The sequence below is a fragment of the Sporothrix brasiliensis genome (genome assembly GCF_000820605.1).
Source record: "Sporothrix brasiliensis 5110 chromosome Unknown Cont17, whole genome shotgun sequence".
In the NCBI taxonomy this organism is placed as follows: Eukaryota; Fungi; Ascomycota; class Sordariomycetes; order Ophiostomatales; family Ophiostomataceae; genus Sporothrix; species Sporothrix brasiliensis.
The window spans coordinates 3,542,977-3,566,861 of record NW_024467136.1 but is presented as its reverse complement, the minus strand read 5'-3'; the positions used below and the strand labels follow the sequence as shown (position 1 = coordinate 3,566,861).

The window sequence follows — 23,885 nt, the reverse complement described above, 5'->3', positions numbered from 1 at the left end:
CTCCATGTACCGTCTCCGTACTGCCGACCGTGGCAAGCCGCTCATTATCTCGGACGCTGTCATTCGCGAGTACAGTGACTGCGTCGTCGACACCCTGCACAAGAAGAACCTGCTGTCTCTCGGCGAGGATCGTTTCCTGACGACACTCATGACCAAGCACTTCCCGTACATGTCGTACAAGTTCATTGCCGACGCCTACTGTCAGACGGCCGCGCCCGAAAAGTGGAGTGTTCTTCTCTCCCAGCGCCGGCGGTGGATCAACTCAACCATCCACAACCTGGTGGAGCTTATGTGGCTCAAGGAGATGTGCGGCTTCTGCTTCTTTGGCATGCGTTTCATTGTCTTTATCGACCTGTTCGGTACCATCATCCTCCCGTCCACATGTGCGTACCTGGCGTATCTGATCTACTCCGTCTCGACGCACAAGGGCGCTTTCCCTCTGTTCTCCATTGTTATTTTGGCTGCGGTGTACGGTCTCCAGGCGATCATCTTCATCCTGAAGCGCCAGTGGCAGCATGTTGGCTGGATGATTATTTACATCCTTGCCTTCCCGATCTACTCGCTTATTTTGCCCGTGTACTCCTTCTGGAACCAGGACAACTTCTCATGGGGTAATACGCGTGTCGTTATTGGCGAGACTGGCAAGCGACAAATCATTGCGGCCGATGACGAGGGCTTCGACCCGCGCTCCATCCCTCTGCAGCGCTGGGACGACTACGCCACCATCAACAACCTGCCGGGCCGTCGTGGCGGCGGCGCCAACGAGAAGGGCATGGGCGTCCACGAGGGCATGTACGACGATGGCTATGAGATGGACGACATGAAGTCCATGTACTCGTCGGTGCGCCAGCCGTCGGTCCTGGCGGGCCTCGGTGCCCGCGGCAGTTACATGCCCCCACAGTCGCAGATGTCGCCTGGTCTCTACGGCCGGAGCTCGACGGTGCCCAACATGGGAGGCTACTCAGACCACCCGCTGCAGCACCGCCAGTCGATGATGAGCATGGGCACTGGTATCCAGCGCATGGCCAGCCCATACCAGGATGCACTGGGTAACCGTTCGATGAGCAACCTGCGGGCCGTGTCCAACATCTCGCCGGCTCTGGGCGGCCAGGGTCTGCGCGCGTCGACGTCGAACCTTGGCTTCAGCGGCGGCGCGCGCCAGCCACTGGGTGCCGCAGAGGCGGCGCACCAGTCGGTCATGTCGTTTGACTTCCAACGCGGCAATGTTGGTCCCGACGACGGCATGATTGTCGAGGCGATCCAGGCAGTCTTGCGTGAGGTCGACCTCGACACAGTGACGAAGAAGCAGGTGCGTGCTCTGGTGGAGCAGCGCCTGCAGACCGAGCTCACGGGCGAACGGCGCACCTTTATGGACCGCCAGATCGACAACGAGCTGGCCAACATGTAAAAACATGTCGTCGTCGTCTTGTCCCTTCCCTACTGGTACAACAAAAAGCATATGGGTCAGGTATAATATTTTGGAATTTTTGGGTTATTGTTTCTTATCTCGACCCCTTCCGGGGTTGCCACAGGCAGGTTTTTGCACACGCACTATTAGCTTTTCCTTTTCCTTTCTATTTGATTTTACGTACGGCGGCGTCCCTTTGTTCTTGTTTTTGATCTTGTTCTGTCTTCCACTCGCATTTTCCGTCGTCGATTTCTTATTGTCTCTTGTTCTTACTTTATTGTTTGATCCAGCCATATATTGCCATCTCTCTACAAACTCTCATAATACTACTTCTTCCAGGGAAAGACTTGGGACTTACGAACCGCATTTTTATGTTAGTATGTTTATGCCATCTTCTTACAGTCCTAGTTCGCTTCTGGATGATTATGAGTACCTATGCGTTGAGCCTCTTAATACGACACCTAATCATTTGCTGCTATTTTGTCCCTTGATCTTGCTCTTCAGCTTGGGACAGAGTGCGTAGCCTGTCACCATTACTAAAGACACAAGAGTGAAATTGTGCTTTACGAACATATGCCTACACATACGGCGTACTTTCTGTTCGCCTCGGCTACTGTCACAGAATGACTTCCCAGTGGTATTATTATATTATCCTATCTCAGTTCATTATATCGCACGCCTAATTTCAAAATCACCGGTGCTTGTATCTAGGCCGTGTTAGTGAACCTGGAATCGAAATAGAGATGCAGGCCTTCTGTGTGCACACTTACTCAATGTTGCCAACACCCTTGAGGCGCAGATACACGTCTGTGCCCCATCCATACAGGCTCTGCACAGCGATACCGCCGCCAAAGTACTCGGCATACGCGCGGCTCAGCGGCAGGCCGTAGCCCAGGCCAGCAATGGAGCTGCCGCCATTGTTGGACGACGCGATGATATTGAGCCCGTCGCTCACGTCGCCACCGCCGCCGGGCGCCGTCCCCACGGGCAGGTCGTCGTAGTCGGAAAAGGTTGTAAAGGAGTACGACCAGATGTTGGGCAGCACGTCTGGGGAGATGCCGCCGCCACGGTCGCGGATGCGGATGGTCACGCCGGGGGCGTTGTCGTCGAGGGGCAGAATGCTGCTGGTGTTTTGGTTTCCATTGTTGTTGTTTTTGTAGTTGTTGTAATGGTTGCTGCTGCTGCCACTGCCAGCCACACTACTGCTGCCACCGGACGGCTCTGGGGCAATGGTGATGACGACCGGATCGCGGTGCATCCTGTTCTCGACAACGGCCCGAAACGCGTTCTTGAGCAGCTCGGTGACAATGTACTCCAGGTGCATGGGCACATAGGCGAACGTGGTGTCGGGCTCACCGTCGATGCGCCACTGGGGCCGGACGCCGTACTTGAGCTCGCAAATGTCGGCCACAAAGCCCGCACAGCTGTCAATCGTGCGGGCGGGCCGCAGCTGGGTGTCGATGATGCCAATGTAGGACGACGCCTCGCTAGTCGGCGGGGCCGTTTCGCTGTTCTCCGCGGCGGCGGCGGCAGCAGCGTTCACGTCGGCTTGTGAGCTACCCACAATGTCCCCCGGGCTGCCGGGGCTACCGGGGCTTCCTAGGCTTCCTGGGCTTCCCGGGCTTGCACCCGACACCCCATAGAATGGCCGGCTGCTCAGGTGCAGGGCAATGTGCTGCTCGGCAATGAGGCGCGTGCCGATGCGGGCGCGCAGGTGCTCGTCCAGGAAGGTGGTGACGTCGGCGGGCGCAATGTACTTGCGCGACTCCAAGAAGCCTTGGGCTAGGATGGGGATCGTGTTCTGGTGCGTCGTCACCAGCTCGGCGAGCACGTCGGTGAAGGCAATCTCCTCGTCGAGCGTAGTGATGGCACCGCCGCCCTGGGCGCGGCGGCGGCGCCACCAGGGCAGCAGTGAGCGCAGACTGTGGCGGTAGTTGCGGTAGATTTGGCGGACGTGGCTGTTGGAGACGACAATGTAGGGCAGGTTGCGGAGGGCCTGCAGACGGCGGGCGAGGCGGACGGGGATGAGGTCGAGCGAGAAGTTGGCGCTCTGCAACAGGGCCTTTTCGCCGAGGGGCGGCCAGCCGTGACGGACCAAGTCCGCAAGGCGCAGCTGGTGCTGGGGCTCTTTGGCGAGGCGGACAATGTCCTCGTCGCGGAGCGGAGGCAGGTCGTCATGACTGCTGGATGAATAGGTAGAGGAGGAAGAGGAGGAAGAGGGGGAAGAGGGGGACGGTGACGAGTAAGGACGGCGCTGGGATGTGGAGAGAGGCCAGCTGCTGACGACGAGCGGAGCAGGAAAGGAGCGGCAGAGACAGGTTGACGAAGAGAACGAGGAGGCCGTGGCCGACACGGCCGCCCATGGCCTTTTGAGTGTTTTCATGGTTCTAGCATTGCGGATTCGTCCGCAGAGTCGTAGTGAGACAAATTGGCGGACACGACGAAGACCAAAAACTTGCGGAGTAGACGTTGTAAATATCGACAAAATAGACAGGCCGATGTCAAGAGTCATAGTGCGACTGCCCCCGACGCGTGATTCGCTCGGGCTGGGTGTGGGGCGGACCTGGTCTGGTTCCCCCAGCTTTGGTGCGAAGCACAGGCTACAGTGAGCTACAGTGAGTTACAGCAAGCTTACATCGTATTCTAAGCTTTTAGAAGGGGAGAATGGTGGGGCAGATCGACCGTCCCAGCGGCAAATAAAGGCTGAAGGCCACTACAAGCCGCGAATCGATGACGGTGTATGGAGTGGTGCAGCCACTGATAGCGGCTGAGGGGTACGCACGGGAAGCGCGTTCAGCGGCCGCACCTTTTGGCTGCACCGTCCTGGCCGTACCTTCTGGCCAAGCGATCAGCCCCTTTCGACCGTTGCGTGCAAGATTGCTGAATCTGGCAGGAGGCTGTAATGGGTTTGCGGGCATTTGCTTTCTTGTTCTTCATGGATTCACGGACATGCTCCGTGCAACAAGCGTCTGGGAAGGTGAAAGACCGCAAGGTCCTGCATTAAATTATTGGCAAACATGGCTCTTGTCGCTATCTAGATGCGCTGTCTATTGGGTCGAAACTGTCGAGTCAGCCTCGACGTTCTGGACGCACGGGAAAGCGTCCAGAGTCTGGATGTGGTCGGCGGGCAGCTCGAATCTGTGAGCAGCTGGTTAGCAGTTCTCCTCTTGTTGTCTGTGCTGACTTTGTGTTGCCTCGCGGATAACGTACGAGAAGCCGCCCATGAGAGAGTATTCGTGAAGGATCTTGCCGCCCTTGTCAAGGACGCTCTTCTTGACCCTGTGTTGAAAAGCGAGCTAGTTAGTAACGGTCCATGCAAGATACATTGGCTGGACTTGGGTCTCTTATTGGCCGCGACTCACTTCTCCTGCTCCTCCTTGGGAGTGTCGGCGTTGAATTGCAGCTGAAACGGCGTGTCAGAACATCATTCAAAGAGGCCGGAACTAGGTCGCGTGATGCAGGCTCAAGACATACAATATAAGAAGGCATGATGGCTGGTGTGTGGTCGGTAGTTGGTGGCGGTGTTGGATATTGAAGTGATGAAAGTACTTTGTAGGTTGAGGGCGAAGACTCTGTAGAACGATTGCTTGCGATCGTGAATTTGAATCAAAGAGAAGAAGGAAAGAAGACGAGATTGCGGGACGAAGCTATATTTAAGGAAACCAACGCTATCGAACGGGAACTACACTGGACGGGAAACTGCGTACACATGCCGTCACAGGCTGTTCGTGCCTTCCCTTTTCAGAAAGTAGTTACTTGAGCAGGTGGTAACGCAATCGGTCGTGGACTGGCCAGGCCCAGGCCCAGCCTACCTGCCCGCTGGAGCACATCATTCAACTGACGCCAGGCGCGGCCTAGCAGCGTCGCTAACGGGCCAGAGGGAGGTGCCAGCGTGGGACAATACGAAATGAAACGACTTCTACAATTGCCGCCGAAACGAGCGTACATTGTCTTCTCTCCTCTTTTCTCGTCCGATATGCAGTGTGACGCGCGCCCGTTTTGCCGACTCTGGCGCCGAAGGCACTGAACATGGCAGGAATGGTAGCTGCCTGCTCGGCAGATGACGTCACAGCCAATGGCCGCCCAGTGCAACCTCACGACCAGCCGACCAGGGACAGTCGTCTTCTACATCGTTTTTTTCATTGTCTGTTTTAGAAAGACCTTCTGCATGACGACGGATCTACCGTTGTTCCCTGCGGTGGGCGTTCTTTGTTGGTGGTCCTGTAAACTGGCCAGTCATAGTCATGTGTCCCAACCCATATCATTGGCGGGGATCCTTTCGTCTCATGTCTCGTCTTGTCCACTGAACAACATGGCGACCACATTCAAACTTTCATCCCATTGTTTTTGTTCAAGGCAGTACACAATGTCGACCATGTTCGCCAACAGTGAACATGGTTAGAGCCTTGTTCAGGGGCGGAGGTTTTATATATTTCATTTTCCCGCCTTTTGACTTCTTTTCTCTTTGGCCTTTATTCACAGCACACTCATATTTCTTTTGCCGACATCCATCTTTTAGATACCAATCCCGACCGACACGGGAAACACAAAACTATCGTCTTCCTTCCTCTGACCAGCCGATATGACTTCAACCGACTGCTCGCTGACGCAGAGCCCCAGCGACTCGTCATGGTCGCCAACACCTAGCATCATGCGGGCCGTGAGCTTTCCACCCATGGACAGCCCAGGCGTCTTGCCCAACGTCCCTACGCCCAGGTCGATGAGCATGACGGACGCACAATGGCTTACTGCTGTCCGTTCGCAAGCTCGCAAGCTCTATTTGCACAGCACCGTCCGCAAAATCCCCTGCGTCAAGGCGCGTGTGATCCGGGTTCCGCTGGAGGTCGATTCCGACGATTCGGATGACGACGATGGCGCTGACGGCGACTTCACCTACAGGTTTGACGAACAGAGCGACACTACGACTCTCGTGGGAACGCCCTGTGAGGAGAAGAGTTCTATTTGCCTTGACGCAAGGGACGACACCGACGTCGTCGCCAAGCTGTCTGAGGCGGAGACGGCCGCTTCGGCCACCCGAGTCAAGGGCCTCTTGCAAACACTGTCTCTGAAAATTTCCACGCTGACAACCAAGGTGCCCAACAAGGACGGTAGTCTGTCTCCGTCATCGAGTAATTGCTCCACCACAGAGACCAACGACGCTGAGGAGCCGCAGCGGCCCGTTGACTGGAGCGAGCCACGACAACTCGAAGCCTTCTTGGCACGCTGTGTCCAGGGCTGGGAGACGCAGGCCCAGTACATTGCGCAGCAGGCGCGGATGCAGCGAGCCATGCGATGCATGCACAAGCGCATGGCCGCTCTGGAGGATCGGAACGCGCTCCTGGTCTGGTACGCCAACCACCTCAAGGGCGGCGCTGCGCCCAAGACACCGCCTTCACCGGTTGCCATTCTCCAGGACGCCGAGGCGACTGTCTTGAAGGCTGCCGCTACCACCATGGCAAGTGCCGTCGATTCGCTGGTGACGACTGCGTAGTCGTGCTTCATATTCGTAGACGTAGGCGCCGGGCGTGGGATGGCGGTGCTGGTTCACTGCCCCTGGTTTTGGCCATTGCTACGACTTACGACGCAGCTCTGTTTTGGTATGAGCAGGGGCTCTCATAAACACCTCGACATATCTTCCCTCTCCGTTCTCTCTTTTTTTCTCGTCGTCTTGTTGCGTTAGAAAACAAAGAAATGTATATATACACCTTTAGTGCAGCCTGAAAACAGCCTTCTCCCATAAAGTAAGCAAGTCAACAAACAGTAAACAATGCCTGTCGAAGTTGCCCCAGGCTTCAAGCTTGAACAAGTGGAAGAGACGCAGATCTCCATCATGCCATTTCTGTGCCGCTCCCCACGTCCATCTGTGCGCAACGAACGGCGGCCGTGCCGAGACCGTTCGAGAACAAAACAGGGAACAGTCGAGCCAAATTGGGGGACTCAGACAGCGGCCGCAAAGGACCTCGAATAGCCCCTCTTATTCGCAAACAAACGCTGTCTCAGGAACGAAAACGACGCATCAGCCTCGCGCCACGCGGGTTTCGTCATAACCTGGTAATGAGAAACATTCGTAAGTGTCTGTCTCTAAATGCATTTCGAAGAAGGGCGTTCCAAAGTATGGCATTGAAGCAAATGATGCGATGGCCGTTGAACTGTCTCGGTCGTGGTGAGCGTAAGAAGACAGGACTTTGAAAGGTGTCGAGACCACTAAAAAAACGAGGCATGTATCTTAATTTGGTCGATGCCCGATACCATCTCACTGCATCATGCAATATTGCAGCTTTTTTCTTGCATTCTACTGGGGAGCCATGTATCTATTCTGGGTGCACTGAATGCACTAAAAAAAGAACACGCCACTGTAGCTCGTTCGTCGTATCGGATCCCCAGGCAGATCATGCCCTCCTGCATTACGAGGTTTTGCTGGTGCTGGTTTAGGGGGCTTCCAGCGCTGTTCCCGTCTTAGTACTCCGTTCTTGGCACGTGCGGTTAGTAATTGGCCAACTCTAGCGTACAGTCTGTGGTAGCAGTGGAAGGCGCTCTGCGTGCATTCATCCAATAGTACGGCAGGCCACTTCCTAATACGTCGTATTATGATTGCTCTTTCCGCTTTGGGTAACAAGTCGTAATCTGCGGCGTCCGCCACATTGCAGGCATAGTTCGCAATCTTTTGGGGCTGCATTTCCCGCTACAGTGGGCTTCCGTCGCGCCCTTGTTTGCTTATCGCCATTCGTCACTATCCTTTTTTATTTTTTTCGTTCTCCGTAGCGAAAGGGCGACTGTCACTTTCTCACCCACTGGCAGGCCCCTTTCGCTCCTTTTGGCGCTTCTGCCGTGCTTTCTCATCCTTTCTGTTTCTTTGCGCTACGCTTTATTCTTTTCGGTGTCACTCGCTACGACAACGTTTTGGTCTTTTCTTTTCTCCTTTGCTGCTGGTTGCTCCGTCGATCTTTCCACGACTTCAATCGCTGTCTCCCTTCCACCCCTGTGCCACCCAATTCGATCCCTTCAGAACCCATGCTGTAATCCGAACTCGACGTATGCTTTCCACGTTGCCTGCTCTCGTCCACACTCGCACACATCCTGTACCACGATCATCCGAACGGCACCATTCGAATCCTATAGCGACTTTCCAACCCCCCTGCTAAAACAGCGATGGGGAGAAAGCGTACGCGATGACTGGCCTCTCAGATGGGTTTTCACAATTCTTGTCGCTAACGTCTGTTTTCTGTAGACCGATGGGGTGTCATTATCGACGCCGGGTCCTCTGGCAGCAGGCTGCACGTCTACCGCTGGAAGGATCCATCAAAAGCCATTAAGGACGCGTCAAAAGAGGAACTTCACAGCCTCCCCAAGATCAAGACAAAATGGACAAAGAAGATTCGGCCCGGAATCTCAACGTTTGGCGAGCGGCCGGCGCAGGTCGGCGCCGACCATCTCCAGGAACTCATCGACTATGCGCTCGAAGTCGTCCCCGAAGACATGGTTGCTGACACTCCCATCTTTCTGATGGCCACGGCCGGCATGCGCTTCCTCCCACAACTGCAGCAAACTGCCCTGCTCCGCGAGACCTGCTCTTACCTCCAGCAGCACACCAAATTCTCCCTCCCCGACTGCGCACAGAACATCCAGGTCATCCCTGGCGAGACCGAGGGCCTTTACGGCTGGCTCGCTGCCAACTACCTCCTCGGTGGCTTTGACCACCCGGAGGAGCATAACCATGGCCAAAACCACAACACATACGGCTTCCTCGACATGGGTGGCGCGTCTGCCCAAATTGCCTTTGCCCCGAATACGACCGAGGCCGCCCAACACGCCGACAACTTAAAGTTGATCCGCCTGCGCACACTCGACGGTAACCCCGCAGAGCATCGTGTGTTCACGGCAACGTGGCTTGGCTTTGGCGTCAACAAGGCGCGCGAGTCGTACGTCAAGTCGCTGACCGATGCCCACCAAGATCTAATTACGAACGGCGTCGACGTCCCCGACCCGTGCATGCCCAAGGGCCTCCGGACAACACTCGACGGAACACTGGCAGGGCCCGCTGGGTCTGGTATTCCCGCCCTGGTCGGCACGGGCGACTTTGCCAGCTGCTTGATCGAAACAAAGCCTCTCTTGGCCAAGGACACGACCTGCGGCGAAGGCTCGCAGCCTTGTCTGATTCACGACCCGGTCCCGAGCATCGACTTCAACATCAACCACTTTGTTGGCGTCTCCGAGTACTACCACTCCACGCATGGCTTCTTCGGCGAGAAGGGCGACCTTGCGTACGACTTCAGTACGTACCAGAAGAAGGTACTTGATTTCTGCAACCAGGACTGGTCCAAGATCGATGCGAAGATCGAGGGCACCAGTGGTTCCGACAAGGAGACGCGGAAAAAGAAGGACAAGGATATCAATCGTACGCTTCAAGATGCCCAGCAGGCCTGTTTCAAAGCGTCATGGGTGATCAACGTCCTGCACGAAGGCATTGGTATTCCACGCATCGGCCTCGACAAACTCCCCGGGCTCAACGTGTCTGGTGATGCTGTGGAGGAGTCCAAGAGCTCGAGCTACCTCACGCCCTTCCGCCCGGTCGATAAGATTGACAGCGTTGAGGTCAGCTGGACGCTGGGCAGGATCTTGCTGTACGCTTCTGGGCAAATTCCACCGCGCAACGTGCGCGGCAGCGGTGGTGGAAGCACCATTGGCGCCGGCAAGGGTGTGGCCGTTGGCTTTGGTAGCAATTCTAAGGACGGCAGCATTCCGTCCGACTTTACCTATGCAGGCTCGACCTGGGAGCCGCTCAAGGTGGGCAGCGGTGGGAGCAAGAGCGACGATGACTGGAGCGACAAGGCAGACGACATCTTTGATAAGGCACGCGAAAAGTCTGCGATCCCGAGCGTCTTCTTCTTCCTTCTGATCGTGCTGCTCTTTGTGTTCCTCTTACGGAAGAAGGAGCGCCGCGTCCGCCTTTACAACAAGTTCGGCACGCTTATCCGTCGCTCGCGGTGGCCTGGCAGCCCACGCAAGCCCGGCCGGTTTAGTAGCACGATCGGCAGCGGTTCGGGCTCCGCCAACAATGGCAACGGCGCGCTGGCCGGCCTCGCCAAGATGCTGTTCCGTCGGCACTCGCGCGACTACGAGCGTGTGCTCGAGGAGGGCCAGATGGACCAGTTTGAGCTGAACGATGTCGATCTGGAAGACACGGACCTCAGCTCGGAAGGCAGCGACGGCCCCGGCAGTGCGTCATCAAGTATACGCCTGGCTTCCGCCGGCGCAGCGCGCCGCTCGGGCCTGGCCACGCCGACGCTGAGCGTGGACAAGTTCGACGACCTTCGGACCTCGGCGGGCAGCCATTCTGCTATGGACCGCAGCGGTCTCGTGGTGCGCACAGAGAGCCGTGAGCGGCTTGGCCTCGGTGGCCTGGGTGCACCGAGCCTGCAGATGCTCAATGCCGGCCGGCGAAGCCGTGCGACAAGCCCGACGCGACTGAAGAGCCCCATGATGGCACCCTTGCAGGAAGACTAGAGGCGGCCTGTCTGGGCGCGCGTGTACTGAGGCGACGCATTGTTTTTTGTTTTATTTTTGTTGGTTTTGCTTCGTGATTGCATTTTTATCAAGCTTTTTATTGTCGCCTTATACCGCCTTGTTTTTTTTGTTTTTTGGCACATGGGACAGCTGGAAGCATAACGGAGTATGGGAACGGCGTTGTTTGTACCTTGACCTTCACCTTTTTCAGGGGCAGTTCATTCTTGCATATTGTTAGTTTCCAGGATACTAGAACGGTGGAGATACGGGACGAAATTCTGTTTACAGGTTGAATGGACAAAAGCCACTTTTGATTATTGTACATCTCGACGTTGTCGCCTGTAAAATGCAGTGATATATTTCATGAGGTGCCAAGCCGTGACTCCATCAGTGTGATTTTCAAGACGTAGTTCTTCTCAACTCTTAAACAAGACAAACCAAATCAGACCTTGTCATGCAAACAAAAATCAAACAATCGCTCGTAGAATACCCAGGATACTACCCTCCAGTTTCATACACAGATCTTCTTATTCTTGCGCCCGTTCCAAAAATGTCGGATCACTTCGCACGCGGCCCTCAAATTTGCGCCACCAGTCCTCAAAGGCCCGCAGCGGCACGACATCGCCGGCGCTGCCGCCACCACTGCTGAAGCTGGCCAGGAAGTTGAAGGCATTCTGGATGATGCGCTGCGCGAGGACGAGCGTCGACGGGCCGCCCGCTGAGCCTCTGCCGCTGCTCGGGACGAGCGCTTTGCTGGCCGAAGACGACGACGCTGACGACGCCGACGACGCCCGCACCTCTTCGACCCGCGTGGCCACGCTGCCGGCCTCTTCAATGCTGATGCCAATGACCGTCGGGGCGCCCGGCGACGCGTTCCCGCCAATCTTGAAAATGGCCGACTCTTTGCCCGGACCGATGCCGCCAAGGAAGCGCGACGTGGGCGTTGTTTCGCCGGCTGTGGGGGGTGTGACGAGATAGATGGCGGCGGCGGTGCCCGGGGGCAGCTCGACTCCCGGCAGCAAGAAGACGACGGCATGGTTAAACGGCCGGTCGGGAGTGCTGGCGATGGAGTAGAGGAAGGATGTGGGTGAAGGAGCCTCAGTGGGCGTGGTGAGGACGGGCAGACCCGTGGGGACGATACCAAAGAGGGGTTGCGCCATTGTGAGAAGGGACGAAATGGGGCGAATAGCTGTGAGATTCCAAAATGAAGCTCTTCTTCTATTCTTTAAATGAGCCGGGGAGTTGCGTCCGCTCGAGAGTTCCTTTTCAAGACATCCAAAGAGGAGAAAAGAAGAGTCGGACCTGTCGCAGATGACGAGTAGTATAAGCCCCGGCAGCGTATTCCGAGGCGAGAAGAAAATGAGCTAGAATAACAGAGGAATATCATTGATACTTATGTGATGAAATGAATCGAGATTTGACAAGAAAACGAAGCGCACCCCCAAAACTGGTTGAGATCTCCAACGACGGACGAGGAAGTTCATGAGGCTTCGTATGAACGTCCGGCCCCTCCTTCCCAAAATTGCTATGACGATGGCTTGCTAGCGCCTTCCAGGCTGTTCGCCAAACTTCCGCCTAGACAGGGCTGGCGACCAGTGCGTTTGGCGCAGAGCACAGCAGTGGGTCCAGGGCCCAATTCGCTTGGAAGGAGCTTTGGGAGAACTCCCGTTTCCCTTGTTAAAAGCCGACCTTCGCAGCGCTAGTGCGCAATGGCTGCTAAAGGCTGTCGGCGGCCCTCACCGGCGCCGGTTCGGTGGTTAACAATGGGACATTGCAACCATAGTTGACAGATTGCCGACCTTGAGCCTCCTCCGTAAGCCGGCACGATCTTGCCCGACCTCCGAACTGAGGTTCAGTCCGCCTTCGCCTGGCCGCCGCCTAATATTTACTTTGATTGTCTAGGGCTCCATTGGCAACGAGTCATTTGTTTGCTCCCCTTATTTGAACCCTCATTCATGTAAAACTTGATCTCACATTTACTTCTTACTTTGTACATCTTGGCACATCCCAACTTCATTACCTCCTACCACTCCTCATTCACCTTATTAGACTCTAAAGGGCGCAATGGCAAAGACCTACAGCAATCTCGACCTCGTCAACAACTGCGATGCGTACGTTCAGCCACCTCTATGCCATTGAGTATGGGCGTATCAGACTGACATGAGGACAGCTTCCCTTACGAGAAGACCCAGCCGGAGCAGTACGCGGCCTACATGAAGGACGTGCTGCTGGTTGAGTGGTCCGACAGTGCCGACGCATCCGACACCTCCGCCGTGTATCCCATAGGCTACATGCGGCGGGCCGTCTTTGACGCTCTCGTTGCGATTTCGCCCGCAGAACGCCAGAAGCTTGGCCTCGACCCGGATGTCGACCTGCAAGCGGCGGCCAGTGCGTCCGGCACCGTTCCGCTGCACCGGCTGCTGCGCCTGCAGACGACCGAGCCTGCGCGGACCGTCGCTCTCGACAAGCTGAACCAGTACTGGCGCGCCGCCGACGCCTTCAAGTTTCTCCGCGGCTGGCGCGACGAGCCGTGGCCCGTGTACGGCCGTACGGGCGAGCTGTTGTTCAGCGTCGAGCGTGCGGCTGCGGGCCTGCTGGGCGTCGTGCGCTACGGTGTGCACCTGTCAGCGTACGTGGTGGACCCGACAACCAAGGCGATCAAGATCTGGGTGCCCCGCCGCGCCGCCAACAAGTCGACGTACCCGAGCATGCTCGACAACACGGTGGCGGGGGGGTTGATGACGGGCGAGGACCCCTTTGAGTGCGTGGTGCGCGAGGCCGACGAGGAGGCGTCGCTGCCCGAGGCTGTGGTGCGGGCCGCCGCGCGGCCCATTGGCATCATCACTTATGTGTACATTACAGACGAGCGGGCCGGCGGCGAGGCGGGCTACATCTATCCCGAGTGCGAGTGGGTGTACGACCTGCCGCTGCCGGCGACGACAATCCCGCAGCCCAAGGACGGCGAGGTCGAGTCGTTTATGCTGTGCACGGTGGACGAGGTGCGGGCCCAACTCGCCCAGGGCCTGTACAAGCCCAACTGCGCTGTGGTGCTACTGGATTTCATGGTGCGGCACGGCCTGCTGACGCGGGACAACGAGCCCGACTACGACGCGATTGTGAGCCGGCTGCATCGCGTGCTGCCCTTCCCGGGACCCCACCACAAGGAGACCAAGACCACGTAGGGTGGATGGAGAGGATACAAGGGACCGTGGTTGGAAACTCGTGTTTGGAAAGGAAACTGTACAAAGCGCTCTGTCTCTTCACACTGTGGTCTTTCCAGATGGTCTCCTTTTGATTGATTTCAGTAATGATTTGTGCCAGATGATATTCAAACGCCAAAAAACGCCATGACCTCCCGCTGCTTCGTCTATAGCATATCCGCTCTTTTGTTGTTCTCGTTCCCTGCCTCCACGGCCCATTCTGTCGCCTACTTCTTCACCAGCAGGTAGGTGTAGTCCACCCGCAGCGGCGTGAGCTTTTTGAACGGGCCCGATAATGACATGAGCAGGCCGCCGTAGGAGATGTATGCCTTGCTGTACGTTGTTAGCCCGTCTTTCTAGTATCTTTTGTGTCGTCTGCATCTTTCAGGCTTTTTTTTCTTTTTCTTTTTGTTTTTTTTTTCACTTACATTGTCTGGCCGTCGTCGCCGTCCTCAAACTTGTAAATCTTGCCGTGGCACACGTAATCGTACATGTCCGCCAGTGTCGACTCGCCCGAACCCGGTGCGCCCGGCTTCGACAGGTCCCGCCAGCCCTTGTCCTCCTCGCGCGAACCGTCCAGCGACAGCGTCGTCGCAAGCACCACCGTCAGGTTCTCGCCCACGTGGCAGGGGAACAGCTCCGTGTTAATGTCCAGCGTCATCACCGTCTGCGCGTCCGTCGACGTCGCGTACAGCCGCGCCACGCGGTCATACTTGGACTGGTCGACCTCGGTGATGGTAAAGTTGTCCTCGAACAGCTGGCTGTCGCCCGCGGCGCCCGACATGGTTGCGATGGGGTAGAGGGTGCGCTGGGAGGCAGAGGAATATTCAACTAGGGCGAGAGAATCGTTTCGTCGTGGGCGACTGATTGTTCAGACAGCGAGGGATGTTTAGTAGTTCAAGTGTTCGAATCGAGCAAGGCTGGGGAGCTTTCTCAAAAATTATGTTGCCGGTGGCTACGATTAGCTGCGAATTTTCTTTTGGCAGCGGGGCTCTTTGCGCTGAAATATCTGCACGTGACCTACCTGCACTTCAAGAGCTGTGTCAGTGTTATAAACTGCGAGCAAGTCCGCTTTCCTCATCTTCCGAGTAGAACGCTGATAGATTCAAATTATATTATATTAAACTCATCATACTACCATACTGGCCAAGGACACAGCTTCGTAAAAGACCGAGATCGCTTACAGTTGCCGCCCAGGTGTATTGGCCTCGCATTTCGCCCTGACCCCTGTACTCCTCCGTATATTGCAGAGGTTACACGACACAGCGGTCTCTATTTTAATATAGATTCTACATACTATACGAAATGAGGCACAACGAATTGATGAACACGGAACCAATATGTACACTGAATCTCAATATTGACCTTCATCAGTGGGAGAGGTTGGAGTTGCCTCTTGTGGAAGAAACGGCCCCACAATTTTAACACCGGATTGGCCAGTCCACTAAAAAACCACAGCGAGCTCAAACCCGTCGACAACCTCTGCTTCTCAGGCACCAACTCATACACATCTCTGTGTTCTGTTTGCCAGTTTGAACAGGATACCATTTATCAAATACTGTGCAAAACATGTCCTTCCGAAAGCGCAACGTCGTCCTATCCGGCACGGCTGCTGGTGAGGTTTCGCCCCGGCGGCCACAGACGTCTCCAATCGACCGGGGCGCACCTGCCGCGCGACCTGGCAACGCTTCACTACAGGCTGCTTTGCCGTTACGGCAGGCACTAGGCACTGCATCCCCTGGCCCGGGAAAGTCGTCGCCGGGCCCCAGGCACAGGCCCCTCCGGAAGCCAACGTGGCAGCCCGGCGAGCGCACGGTGCTCAGCCCTGAGGAACAGGCCCGTCTCGAGCCCGAGAAGAAGAGAATCCGCGCAGCTCTTGCAAAGGAGTACGAGAAGATCCTTCGCCCTACGCCAGCGTCGAGACTGCCACCACTTGACGCCGGAGCGCGGCCTTCGCCCTACGACGGCCGGCCCATTACATCCACAGGCACCGCGTCCGTCGACCAGCTGCTGGCAGGTTACGGCGGACTCGTCCTGGGCCACTCACTGCTTGTCGAGGAGCAGGGCACGACCGATTTTGCCAGCGTCCTGCTGCGCGCGTATGCGGCAGAGGGTCTGGTGCAAGGCCACCATGTCCACGTGCTGGGCGTGGGCGCTGGATGGCGGACAGAGCTCCCAGGACTGGCATCCGCATCGTCATCCTCGTCCAGGGGCAAGCACGCACAGGATGCTGCCAGTGACAAGATGAAGATTGCATGGCGCTACGAGGCGCTGGCACCGCGACCAACGGCGAAGCCTCAGAGAGGATCTACGCAAGGTACGTAACTATGTCGCTACAAGCCGACGGCCTACTTGACTGCTTCACTCCACTCACTCTCCAACTTCTCACTCAGGAACTCCTGGTACGCCCATTGCTACCTTCTGCCACACGTTTGATCTGACCAAACGCCTGGCTCCAACGGACATCAAAGGCACATTGCACGCTTCTCCACTGCCAAATCCCCTGCAGCCCTCGCTGCAGCCCGAGCTCGAAAACTCGCCGATTCGCACGTTCCTCGCATCCATCAGTGCCAGTCTTGCATCGACACCGCCATCCACGATCCATCGCGTTGTCTTGCCCAGTTTCCTGGCCCCGACGCTCTACGCCATGGACGGCTGGAGCTTCCCCTACGTTTTGGGACTGTTCGCGGGTCTTCGCAGCCTCCTGCGTGACCATGGTCGCCGCCTGACGGTCATGCTGTCCCTCTCCACGACTCTGTACGAGCGCCACAACGAGTACGTGCGCCAGCTCGAGAACCTCTGCGACAACGTCGTCGAGCTGGTGCCGCTGCCGCCGGGGCCGCCTTCGGCCGCCACCAGGACTGGCTCGTCCTCGTCGTCCGCCCACAACGACAAGTCGCCCGCCGACAAGATGCAGGGCTGGTTCAAGGTTCACAAGCTGCAGCTGTACTCGGAGATTGGTGGTGCTGGTGCCACGCCGCAGGGCAAATCGCTGCACGAAAACCTGTGTTTCAGCGTCAGCGGCTCCAAGGGTCTTGTTGTCGACCCGTACAGCTTGCCACCGATTGAAGATGACAACGGCAAAGAAAAGTCGCCTGCGAGCACTGTCAAAGACGGTATGGCGTTTTGAGTCAGCGGCCTTAAAGTGGTAATTTACTCTGTTGTTTCTGGCAGTCGTTCTCACCGCCTTATTCTGCCGGTTTCTGCGCCTGCGTCACCGCGCCGCGACGCTGTGGTCCAGCAGGTGGAGCCCCACCGAAAATGGCTACCATGGCTCGAAATTTTACCGTCCAAGCTTCCACCAGCTGTCTCTAAATTTCCCGTTGTCCATTTTTCTTCCTCCAGCGAATTTGTTTTTTCTCTTTTCACTTCCTTCTCTCCTCCCAACCATCCGCGCATCGCAGAGTAAGTCGTGACACCCTCTCGCCCTATTTCTTTCCAATGTCCTGCCATGCAAAAGACAAGCCCATATGATTACACAACGTTTATAATCTGTCAATCCCCTGAGCATATACTATGCTGATAACTTAACTCTCTCAATCCAAAATAAATGATTGGGCTTGTCTTTTTGCTACTATTTGTCTTTACCGCTCAGCATCCTTTTCCTACATCGAGAGCGGCTGGCTAACATGGCTTCCATAGCAATAGGGTTTTGCTAGCTGCGACTGAAAGCAAGCGTGTTCGTTTGCCAGCGATGGCGTCGTCGGTGGCCCGTTCGCCGGTCGGCCACGACAGAAACGACAGAAGGGAAAAAGGGGAAGCGGAGACAGAGCAAAATGGTGGAAAGAACAAGATCCGCATCGCAAAGATTGGTGGGCGGTATCTCGTCTTTGATGTCGCCGACGTCGCGCGCCTGCGTCGCCAGCATGACTTGTGTGCCGTCCTCGTTGGCATCACTCCGCAAGCGCCCAACCAGACCGTCTTTAGTAGTCTGCCGCTCGAGTTGACGGCCGACGAGGTACGGTGGCTCGTATACGAGCGCCGTGCCGCCTACGTCGCAGACGACTGGCAGGCGCACCTGGCAGCTCTTAAGCAGCCAACCGCTCGCCGTGCCTACATGGACAATGTGCTGCGTCAGCGGCAGGCAGCGCAGGTGGTGGCTGACGAGATCATGGCCGAGCGCGAACGGCGGGGTGCTGAAGTGCGCGCGAGCCAGGCTGCCAAACCGGCCAGCCGAAAGAGCAAAAAAGCCGCCCACAAGGCCGGCGACAGCAGCAAGAAGGACGTCGTAAAAGAGACGGATGCAATGCCAGAGCCAGAACTGGAAAGGGAAGCGGAAGCTGCACAGCCTGTAGTAGCAGCAGCGAACGACATAGACACGGCATCCGCGACCGAGACTGCTGTCGATGACGTCCCTCACAAGATTCTGGTGACCAAGGCGACTGATCGCGCAAACGACCATGCCGATTTGGAGCCTCTGTTACGGGCACCACCGCGCACAGAGGAAGTTATGCAACAGGAAGATGATTTTCTCTTCGGAGGCCCGGTGGAAGTAGAGAGAATGAAAACCGACCGAGCCCGTCGAGGTACATCGCCGACGCCCGAGAAGATGAATAAAGAGAAGGACGACAAGAAAAAAGACAATTCTGCTGCAAGTAGCAAGCCTCTCGTGCGGATCACACCGACTACTTCGGCTGGCCTCCTTGCGGATAGGGAAGAGGACGAAGACGACGGTACTGCCGCCTTGATCCCGCCACGGAGCACATTGCTCGCCTCGACGTCATCCTTTGCGTCGGCCGCTTTGCGTGCCCACCTTGCGGATCGGGGCTACTTCACGACACCTGGTCTGCGCTTTGGTGGCGCACTCAGTGTCTATCCTGGTGACCCGTTCCGGTACCATGCCCACTTTGTGGCGAACAGCTACGGATGGGACGAGCCCATCAAGCTCCTGGATGTTGTCGGCACCGGCCGCTTGGCGACAGGTGTCAAGAAGGGATTGCTGATTGGCAGTGCGAAGCCTACCGAGGGAAAATCTGAAGGCGAAGGCGTTAGCGCCGTTGTGCGGACGTTTACGCTCGAGTGGGCGGCCATCTGACAGATCATGATCGAGACTGGCCAAGATATGTTTTACGTTTATTATAGATACAAATGATACCCCTTCATATTTCTGTTAATAATCCTACACACGGACCATGCATACGAAGCATGGCGAGGAAGAAAGCTGTCAGTCTCCTCTGTTGCATCGAGTTTTGAGAAAATATCGTATGGGAAGACGTGACGGTTGATTTGTATAGACTCATGCCCAAGAGGAAATGTACAATGAAAGACTGATCGTATAACAAGTCGGCAAGAAAGACGCTATGGAAAGTAATAAAAGGCATAGTACAATGTAAAGAAACAGCTTTCAACGGGCGTTGACAATGACGGTCAAGGTACAAAGATGCGGCTGAAGCTGACGACATCCCGCCGGCAGCACACGCACTTGTCAAAGTTGTTCATGGCCAGCGACACGCGGCAGTCGTCGCACAGGCTCAGGCACCGGCACGGCCACACAATAATCGTGCGGGGTGAGCTCTGGCAGACAACGCATTGAGGCCCATCAGAGCCCATCCCGGCCGCACCGTTGGCCCACGACGACTCACCTCCTTCTCCTTCTCCTCCGCCACCTCTAAGAGTCATGTCGCCATCATCGTCCACGCCACGGTTATCGCTCAGTGGCGCGAGGGGACGCATCGCCGCACGACGCGACAACAGGATCTGCTCCAGCAGCTGGGCCTCTTCATCGGGTGTCATGCGAGCGCCGGGCCGGAAGCTGCTGACCAGCCGGCTGGCGCCAATGCCATACCGCGACGTGGCAAGCAGCTCGGCACGCTGACGCTGTCGGAAGCGCGCAAATGCAGACCGCGTCAGAATTCCGTCACTGTTGAGGTGAGCGGCGAGGGCCTGCGCCTCGGCTCGCTCTTCGGGGCTCTGCGGGTCGAGGAGGCGGGCCAGCTCCGGTGCCTCCATGGAGACGTCGTGCATCGGTGTGCTCTCGCGCGTGATCCAAGGGGACTGCTGTGTGGGCGTGCGCTGACCGTCGTTGTCGATGTCACTGTTGCTACCGTCATATTCGTAACTGTAGCTGCCGGCCGCGTCGCTTCTGTTCACGTTTGCGTTGTCGCCGTCGGTCTCGTCGTCCTCCCACTCCGACTCGCTGCCTTCCATGTCGAAAACGGAAATAACGCTCGTCGCGTCATCATCATCGGCCGCAATGCTCGGCTCGTAGTCACCGCTGGTGTCCACCTCGCCCCACCAGCCGCCCTTGAGCCACCAAAGATACAGCTTGTTGTCGATCTCGCGCTCCTCCTGGCGCGAGGACTTGGACAAATCCTGTGACGCAGCAAACCGCCGACGCACCTCGTGCTCAACGTCAATCTGACCGCGGCGCTGAATTGGCAGGCTTCCAGTCTTGGCCACAAACCACTCACTAGAATGGTCCTCGTCGGATGAGGGTTGACCGTCGCCACCACCCAGGAAACCGTCCCGGTCGCCCGCCGAGCGGCCAGCCTTTCGGCGCTGTACGAGCCGCTGGAGCCAGCGTGGTTGGCTGCGGATACCGGCCCAGGACAACAACCGGTGCATGTACACAGCTGTGAACGTCATCATAAGCTTGCCCACATGGGCCAAGTATTCGACGGCCATCAGCCACCGGCCGCTCCGCTCTGACGCGCCAATACCAGTGCGGATGGGCCGGATGCGCTCGCCCTGCTTGCCCGCGGCGCTGTTCTTCTGGATGGCCCGCTCGCGCGAGTAGCCTGTTGAGTACGGGCCACTCTTGTTTCCCGAAATTGGCACCAGGCCAGTGGCCCCCAAGGCATCGAAGCGGGATCCCGGCAAATCCGAACCAAGCCAGCGCGACCGCAACTCCTGAAGCTCATTGTAGCGCTCGTCTTCCAACCATGTGTGCGAGCGCAAGCTGACGCGGCGATCCTCATTGAGGTATACGGCCTCGCTTGCCATCGTGATGGCGTCAAAGCCGGCTCGCAAAAGCGCCGTGTAAAAGTCCATCTCCATGCTGATGCGGACGTTGCCCATAGGCAAGTTGGCCTGCATGTTGGAGTGGGCCTGGGCAATGCGCTCGCGGAACGTCACACGCTCAGCACCGCTACCAAAGAAGATGTCGGGCTCCTGTGACACGGCGCAGAGCAACAGGGCAATGCCGTAGATGAAGAAGCAGATGATAATACCGGCGAGGACAAGCATGTGCGGGATGAAGCCTACAATAGAGACGGTGGGGAAGCGCAGCAGGCTCTGGGCAGCCGGGTCATCCAGGGAAAAGTTGAGAGCGCTCCAGACGATACTAGCCATGAAGCACAGAGCCCAAAAGCCGGTGCTGATTAAACGGAACTTGGCCTGTAGGTTGAGCACACCAAGTATATGGCTTGTAACGTGGCTCATAGCGGACAAGAACGCAAGGAGCAGCACTTCGGGCGGAGTATTGACCCGGCTGAGGATGGCGGAGCGTGACATAGCGATCGCAGTTCCCCCTACCGAGTTGCTACCGCCAACAGCAGCCTGGGTTGCTGCCGCAAGAACGGCGGCCAGTGTGGCCGACTTGTTAGAGGACGCAGAAGCCGATGCAGATGACCCAGTTGCTGCGGCAAAGGTGCCCCAGCCGAGTTGGTTGCTAATAGCAGCATCGGCCTCGGCAAAGGCTAGCGAGTGCTCAAAGACAGTCATGCCGGTCTCGGCGGCCACGGGGCGTCCCTGTATGGCGCAGGAGAGCGTCTCGACAAAGCTGCTCAGGCAAAAGGTGATAAAGAGCGGCCACAGCAGCGACAGAGAGCCGCGCAGGTTGGATGTGGGCGCATAACGGTCCACTGGAACCATGCGGATAGCACGGCAGGAGTCGGCGTCGGTGGGGTTGAGCAGCAACGTCGAACTGAGGCCGTGCAAAAAGACGCTCGCCTCGGAGAACATGAGATCAGACTGCTTAGAAGCGTTGTTCCAGCGCAGCTCGGCAAAGTCGGGCGACGTCTGGCACTGGATGGACTGCAGCAGTAAGTGGCCCTGGACGAGGAACAGCGCAATGGGCAGGCTGCGCAGCAACAGGCGGATGGGCCAGCGTAGGCGAATGCGGCGGCGCGTTGCCGCAAAGATGTAGGTCCGATTAAGGATAACAGCCGTGGCGATGCAGCAGAGCGCCCACTTGCTCGTGGCATAGCTAAAGAGACTACCGAGTCCCCGAGCGCTCTCGAGTGAGAACCGCGAGGCGGAAGCAGCCAGCGTCGCTGCAAAGTCCTGCTCGGCCGCAGCTGTAGCGCCGGCAGCAGCACCGGCTGCGGCAGCCGCCGTGGCAAAAGCGTCCGACGCGGGCACACCGGTGGCACCATAAAGGATGTTGCCCGCTGCGTCGGTCGCTCCCGGAATCACGCGTTGGCCGATTCCGCCAAGCCCGCCAAATCCAGCAAAGCCATCGATACCGTCGGGAAAGGGGATATAGGAGCCGAGCCGACCAAGCTTCTTGACCATACGAGGACCGGCCCAAACAAGATTGTCAAACGAAGGTGTGATGCGGGTCATGTTGAGGAAGGCCAAGTGCTGAGCGGTCCAGACGGTGAAGTTGTGCCATGCGCTAGCATTGTCAAACGGCATGCCGGCCGAAGGCACGAGGTCCTCCGCCATAGCCGCAAGACGAGGGGGACAATGTCACGATGTAATGGACAAGATATAATGTTGCGACGAATTCGGAGACGAGTCGAGGAAATGACGACGGGAAGCGAATGGATGCTGTCGATCAAAAGCACTGTTCGACACAATGCGATAACGCTCAACACGCCGTCATCGTTTAGGGGACCGCTCGAGATCGATACGACTCTATAATGGCAGGCAGTCGTGTCTGTGAATCAAGATTCGAGATGGTAAGCCGAATCGCCCAGTGCACCGACGGGTGATGCTTTTCCAGGAGAGTGTCGTTGCTCGGCGTGTTCTCAGATATCTTATGGCTGTTGGTCGCTCCGTAACGCTAACGATTGCGAGCGAAAGCGTGGCTGTCGCGTTGCAGTTGAGCAATTCCGTTGTCTGCGTGTGGGGTCCACTGGGGAACAGGGGGGACAGTTGCAATGGCAGTGAGCCAGGTTGCGTTGAGTAAGATGGACGAGGCAGTTGTCGTGAGATGTTTGTTGCATTTTTCAAAAAGACGAAACAAGAGAAGATTGGAAGAGGCAAAGCATCGTAATTACCGTTCCTGTCTGACCGAAAGCCGGTTGCTCCTTCCCCTCCATGAACCATTGTCTCGTGTACAAATGGAGATGGCGGCATGTTGACGTGTGTCACGTGATGTGATATCAGATGCAAGTTTGGCGTGGATTGGTCGGCCCCCAAATTTTTGGATGCTCCATATTTTTGATATTTTCTGCGGTTTCTCGCAGGACCGTACCACCTCGTCAAGTCCTGACGTCCGTGAATCCACCTTGCTTCGACAACGTACGACTCCCGGGGACTGCCGAACTCACCGGAGCCACGTCAATTCCTGCTGTGTTGCTCGAGCCTCGATCTCGTTCCCACGGGCCCTCCGCACGTCCACCAACTGCCACCACACCATAAATCACAGCATGGTACGGTCAAGCTGCCGACCATGCGCCGGCGCCGGTGCGGCCATTACACGGTGCGCACGGCCGGCGACACGGCAAACACGGGGCCTGAGCCAGGCTGTGTGGGCACAGGAGTTGCAGAACTCGCCGGTCCAAAGTCAACAACAGCCAAAACCTGCACGGACGCCGCGGCCAAGGCGTTCAAGCGCCGTCTCTGCCTCGGCCCGCAACTTCCACACGACCTCGACCAGCGCTAGC

At 57.0% G+C, this 23,885-nt stretch overlaps 12 protein-coding genes across 12 annotated transcripts; 7 read left to right on the top strand and 5 right to left on the bottom strand.

Moving 5' to 3' along the window:
- Window positions 1-4: 4 nt before the first annotated feature.
- On the top strand, window positions 5-1,408 carry SPBR_02802 (uncharacterized protein; the record flags this gene model as incomplete). Its single annotated transcript, XM_040761105.1, has 1 exon — window positions 5-1,408. The coding sequence occupies one exon, from the start codon at window positions 5-7 to the stop codon at window positions 1,406-1,408; it is 1,404 nt and encodes a 467-aa protein (XP_040621025.1).
- Window positions 1,409-2,174: 766 nt separating this feature from the next.
- SPBR_02707 (mitochondrial pyruvate dehydrogenase kinase) lies at window positions 2,175-3,771 on the bottom strand (the record flags this gene model as incomplete). Its single annotated transcript, XM_040761010.1, has 2 exons — window positions 2,175-3,588; window positions 3,725-3,771. 2 exons carry the CDS (start codon window positions 3,769-3,771, stop codon window positions 2,175-2,177), a joined length of 1,461 nt encoding a protein of 486 aa, XP_040621024.1.
- Window positions 3,772-4,455: 684 nt separating this feature from the next.
- On the bottom strand, window positions 4,456-4,897 carry SPBR_03327 (uncharacterized protein; the record flags this gene model as incomplete). Its single annotated transcript, XM_040761629.1, has 4 exons — window positions 4,456-4,546; window positions 4,619-4,687; window positions 4,771-4,811; window positions 4,883-4,897. The coding sequence occupies 4 exons, from the start codon at window positions 4,895-4,897 to the stop codon at window positions 4,456-4,458; spliced, it is 216 nt and encodes a 71-aa protein (XP_040621023.1).
- Window positions 4,898-5,990: 1,093 nt separating this feature from the next.
- Window positions 5,991-6,899, top strand: SPBR_03110 (uncharacterized protein; the record flags this gene model as incomplete). The annotated part of the gene is made up of 1 exon (XM_040761413.1): window positions 5,991-6,899. The coding sequence occupies one exon, from the start codon at window positions 5,991-5,993 to the stop codon at window positions 6,897-6,899; it is 909 nt and encodes a 302-aa protein (XP_040621022.1).
- A 1,658-nt stretch (window positions 6,900-8,557) lies between these two features.
- SPBR_02409 (uncharacterized protein) lies at window positions 8,558-10,912 on the top strand (the record flags this gene model as incomplete). Its single annotated transcript, XM_040760712.1, has 2 exons — window positions 8,558-8,570; window positions 8,637-10,912. 2 exons carry the CDS (start codon window positions 8,558-8,560, stop codon window positions 10,910-10,912), a joined length of 2,289 nt encoding a protein of 762 aa, XP_040621021.1.
- Window positions 10,913-11,439: 527 nt separating this feature from the next.
- Window positions 11,440-12,072, bottom strand: SPBR_03254 (uncharacterized protein; the record flags this gene model as incomplete). Its single annotated transcript, XM_040761557.1, has 1 exon — window positions 11,440-12,072. The coding sequence occupies one exon, from the start codon at window positions 12,070-12,072 to the stop codon at window positions 11,440-11,442; it is 633 nt and encodes a 210-aa protein (XP_040621020.1).
- Window positions 12,073-12,976: 904 nt separating this feature from the next.
- Window positions 12,977-14,094, top strand: SPBR_02962 (uncharacterized protein; the record flags this gene model as incomplete). Its single annotated transcript, XM_040761265.1, has 2 exons — window positions 12,977-13,023; window positions 13,083-14,094. 2 exons carry the CDS (start codon window positions 12,977-12,979, stop codon window positions 14,092-14,094), a joined length of 1,059 nt encoding a protein of 352 aa, XP_040621019.1.
- A 245-nt stretch (window positions 14,095-14,339) lies between these two features.
- On the bottom strand, window positions 14,340-14,896 carry SPBR_03286 (DNA-directed RNA polymerases I, II, and III subunit RPABC3; the record flags this gene model as incomplete). The annotated part of the gene is made up of 2 exons (XM_040761589.1): window positions 14,340-14,445; window positions 14,541-14,896. 2 exons carry the CDS (start codon window positions 14,894-14,896, stop codon window positions 14,340-14,342), a joined length of 462 nt encoding a protein of 153 aa, XP_040621018.1.
- Window positions 14,897-15,681: 785 nt separating this feature from the next.
- Window positions 15,682-17,242, top strand: SPBR_02730 (elongator complex protein 4; the record flags this gene model as incomplete). Its single annotated transcript, XM_040761033.1, has 2 exons — window positions 15,682-16,429; window positions 16,506-17,242. 2 exons carry the CDS (start codon window positions 15,682-15,684, stop codon window positions 17,240-17,242), a joined length of 1,485 nt encoding a protein of 494 aa, XP_040621017.1.
- A 564-nt stretch (window positions 17,243-17,806) lies between these two features.
- Window positions 17,807-19,147, top strand: SPBR_02836 (tRNA-splicing endonuclease subunit sen34; the record flags this gene model as incomplete). The annotated part of the gene is made up of 1 exon (XM_040761139.1): window positions 17,807-19,147. The coding sequence occupies one exon, from the start codon at window positions 17,807-17,809 to the stop codon at window positions 19,145-19,147; it is 1,341 nt and encodes a 446-aa protein (XP_040621016.1).
- Window positions 19,148-19,479: 332 nt separating this feature from the next.
- On the bottom strand, window positions 19,480-22,719 carry SPBR_02255 (ubiquitin-protein ligase; the record flags this gene model as incomplete). Its single annotated transcript, XM_040760558.1, has 1 exon — window positions 19,480-22,719. One exon carries the CDS (start codon window positions 22,717-22,719, stop codon window positions 19,480-19,482), a length of 3,240 nt encoding a protein of 1,079 aa, XP_040621015.1.
- Window positions 22,720-23,671: 952 nt separating this feature from the next.
- Window positions 23,672-23,884, top strand: SPBR_09151 (uncharacterized protein; the record flags this gene model as incomplete). Its single annotated transcript, XM_040767277.1, has 1 exon — window positions 23,672-23,884. One exon carries the CDS (start codon window positions 23,672-23,674, stop codon window positions 23,882-23,884), a length of 213 nt encoding a protein of 70 aa, XP_040621014.1.
- Window position 23,885: the final 1 nt, after the last annotated feature.